At 33.3% G+C, this 2,998-nt stretch overlaps 1 protein-coding gene across 1 annotated transcript; it reads right to left on the bottom strand.

Moving 5' to 3' along the window:
• Positions 1-526: 526 nt before the first annotated feature.
• On the bottom strand, positions 527-1,409 carry LOC145117037 (auxin-binding protein ABP19a-like). Its single transcript, XM_079053343.1, has one exon. It carries the CDS (start codon positions 1,338-1,340, stop codon positions 714-716), a length of 627 nt encoding a protein of 208 aa, XP_078909469.1. The 5' UTR covers positions 1,341-1,409; the 3' UTR covers positions 527-713.
• Between the last annotated feature and the right edge of the window lie 1,589 nt (positions 1,410-2,998).

Here is a 2,998-nt window from a genome sequence, read left to right on the forward strand (position 1 = left end):
TATTTTGTTTAAAATTGCTTGTATTAAAATTGTATGGAAGTATAAAAAAGATTAAAAAAAAATTACAAGCAAAGTTTAAAACATTGTATTAGAAAAACCTATAGGAAAGAAATATTATAAAAAGTCATAAGAAATTTGAAAAAAAAAATGTTCGTATTTAGGCAAAAAAAAATTCTACATATTTGACTATTTAACTTGTTTATAGCAGATGACAATGGTAATATATGAACACATTTAACAAGTTAAATGGTCAAACGTGTATAAAAAAATTGTTTAAACGTGAAAAAGACAAAAAAAAATAATTACCCTAACAAAGTTTCTCTTTACTAATTGATCAACCCATGTGTACATGGTCCCCTAGTCTTTAACTTAAGTTATACCAACTAAAATTTCATAAATTCAAAGTCAAAGGCCGATTTGCAAAAAGAAAACTTTGACAACATTTGATGTTAATAGACACTATAACAATATAACACTATATCTGGTTTTTGATGTTTTAACTTTTATGCGAATCTAGAAAACAAAGTGAGTAAAAAGAAACTTGAATTAAGACAATAACAGTACATCAAACTTGACTTACATGAATGTCCTCAATTTCAAAACAAACATAGAATGCCATAATCATTAGGTTAATGAAAACGGACACAAAAAGACATGCAGGTAATTAATCAACATAAAAGAATGGTGTAAAACGTCACATCTCCTTAATATACTTAGCCAGTTCCACCAAGAACAGCCTTAAGCTTCTTCACTGTAGCATCATCAAGGAAAGTAGTCGCCTCCACCAACGAAGAAGGCAAATCATTTGCAAACAAAGCAAAATCAAGAATCTGTAAGCCAGGTGTCGCGCTACTGAAGCTCGCAAATGCGACAGCTGTCACCCCACCAGCATTCACTTGAAAATGCAACAACCCTTGTGGGAACACCATAATATCACCCTTCTGTAAAGTCTTGACATAAACAGTGTTAGCCGATGAGATAAACCCAGCCTTGATGAACCCTTGGGTCACCAGTAAAAGCTCGGACCCACCTGGATGGGTGTGCATTGGGACCACACCACCAGGGGCTAAGTCCAACCGGGCAATGGAGATCCCGAGCCCGTTGACTCCGGGCAGCTGGGCAGCAAATGCTGGAGTGACAGCGGCTTTGATGATGTTGGAAAGGTTTCCTGAACCACGAAGGCCTGTGGATACAAAGTCATCAACTGTGACTACTGTGGCTGGTTTGCAGGCATATCCAGCGGGGCTTTCTGGGAATTTTACGTCTGCGACACAGAAGTCTTGGACTGCTGCGTGAGTGGTGAAGGTGAAGAGAGAAAGGAGTAAGAGAATGTGGATCATTTTTACTTTGGATTTGTGATGTGGGATTTGAATGAAGGATTGATGAGTGTTGTGGGATGTTTAGGTGGTGTTTATATACAGGGTGGATGTGGTTTTGGTTTAATATGAAGAGATAGCCATGCAAAGGAACTGCAACCATAGGATTTGATCTTCTGAAAAAAGTGGAAAAGAAAGCTGGAGTGGTAGTGACATCCATGTTACTAGCTATAGACGTCGATACAACAGATAAGACCTTTTAGGTGAAGAAAGTTATTACAAAAAGCGAATATTGGCTCTTAATTTCCAATCATTGGTAACTCCTTTTTTTATAATCTTTCTATACTTGTTAATTTTTTGGCATATTATTTTCCATTAATTTTATTTCACAAAAACATATTTTCACAAACTTTTTCAATGATAACCGTTTCAAAAAACAATTCAAAATTAATTTCTATGTTATATAAAGACCCTCGTATATATAATTTGTTGTTTTTAAGTATGTGTTGTATTTTCGCAAAATTAAGGCGGGAGGGAGTGGCTTGCTAGCCAAGCTTGCCTCGAGCTCGCTAAGGGCGCCAAGTCTACTCCCTAAGATGTGCCAAGAAACTTGTCGGGTGAGGCTCGCTGCCTGGTTAGCGAGAGAAAAGAGAAAGATGTGAAGAGAATAAATGCTTCATGTGATTGATCCTTTTTCTTTTGTTATTTTAAATTTGGCTTTTTGATTGGTTTTTTTTCATTTGATTTTTTTTTCTTTTTTCTAAAATCCAAGTGCAAAGTTCTTTTTTATGATAAAAGCTTAGGTGGAAGGTGAAAATGTGATGTGACAATGTGCTTAGCATGTGTTTAGCATGCTACCACTCCTTATAGTCTAATCTTCCCTGTCATCCCTAATAAATAAAAATAATTTTGACATTTGGCATCTTCAAATACATTATGTCACATGAGTTTTTCTTATTGTTTTCATTTTTTCCACATGTTAATTTATGGTTTTTTTTCATTTTATTAAATTCATATTTAAATGTAATAATAAATAATATATCAATTTCATTAATGGACTTTAATTCTAATTTCAAAATTAATAAATTAAATCCTCATTAGTTTCCTTTGTTCTTTTTTTTGTCTAAATTCAAACTTTTCAAATGTTTAGAATTTCATATTTAATTTTTCTTTTAAATAAATTCATGTAATACATAGGTTTCACACCTAATATTTTAATAAATGGAAAATAATATTATTATCTACATCTATTTTTTTTTAAGTTTGATATCTTTTGTTATTTTGAAAGTTTTGTCAATTACCTTTTAATATAATTTTCAATAGAGTAAATTAAATGAATCATCCCTTGTGTAGGTGTCAAAAGGCGTGTTTGGTCTATATTTTTCAAAATTAACTCGAACCGTACAATGTTAAAAGTTGTCTGTTTGATCCCTCGTTAGTTTAAATTTGCACGTTTATCCCTTGTGAGACATGAAATGACTATATTGCCCTTTTCTCTTTCTTTTTCATTTATTTTATAATTTATCTATTATTTTTTATTTATTATATATATTTTTAGAAGAAGTGGCCTACAACCTCCATCCCCAATGTCCTCTCTCTCTCTCTCTCTCTCTCTCTCTCTCTCTCTCTCTCTCTCTCTCTCTCTCTCTCTCTCTCTCTCTCTCTCTCTCTCTCTCTCTCCT

Source organism: Lactuca virosa, chromosome 5 (assembly GCF_052849685.1).
Source record: "Lactuca virosa cultivar CGN04683 chromosome 5, Lactuca_virosa_CGN04683_v6, whole genome shotgun sequence".
Taxonomy (NCBI): Eukaryota; Viridiplantae; Streptophyta; class Magnoliopsida; order Asterales; family Asteraceae; genus Lactuca; species Lactuca virosa.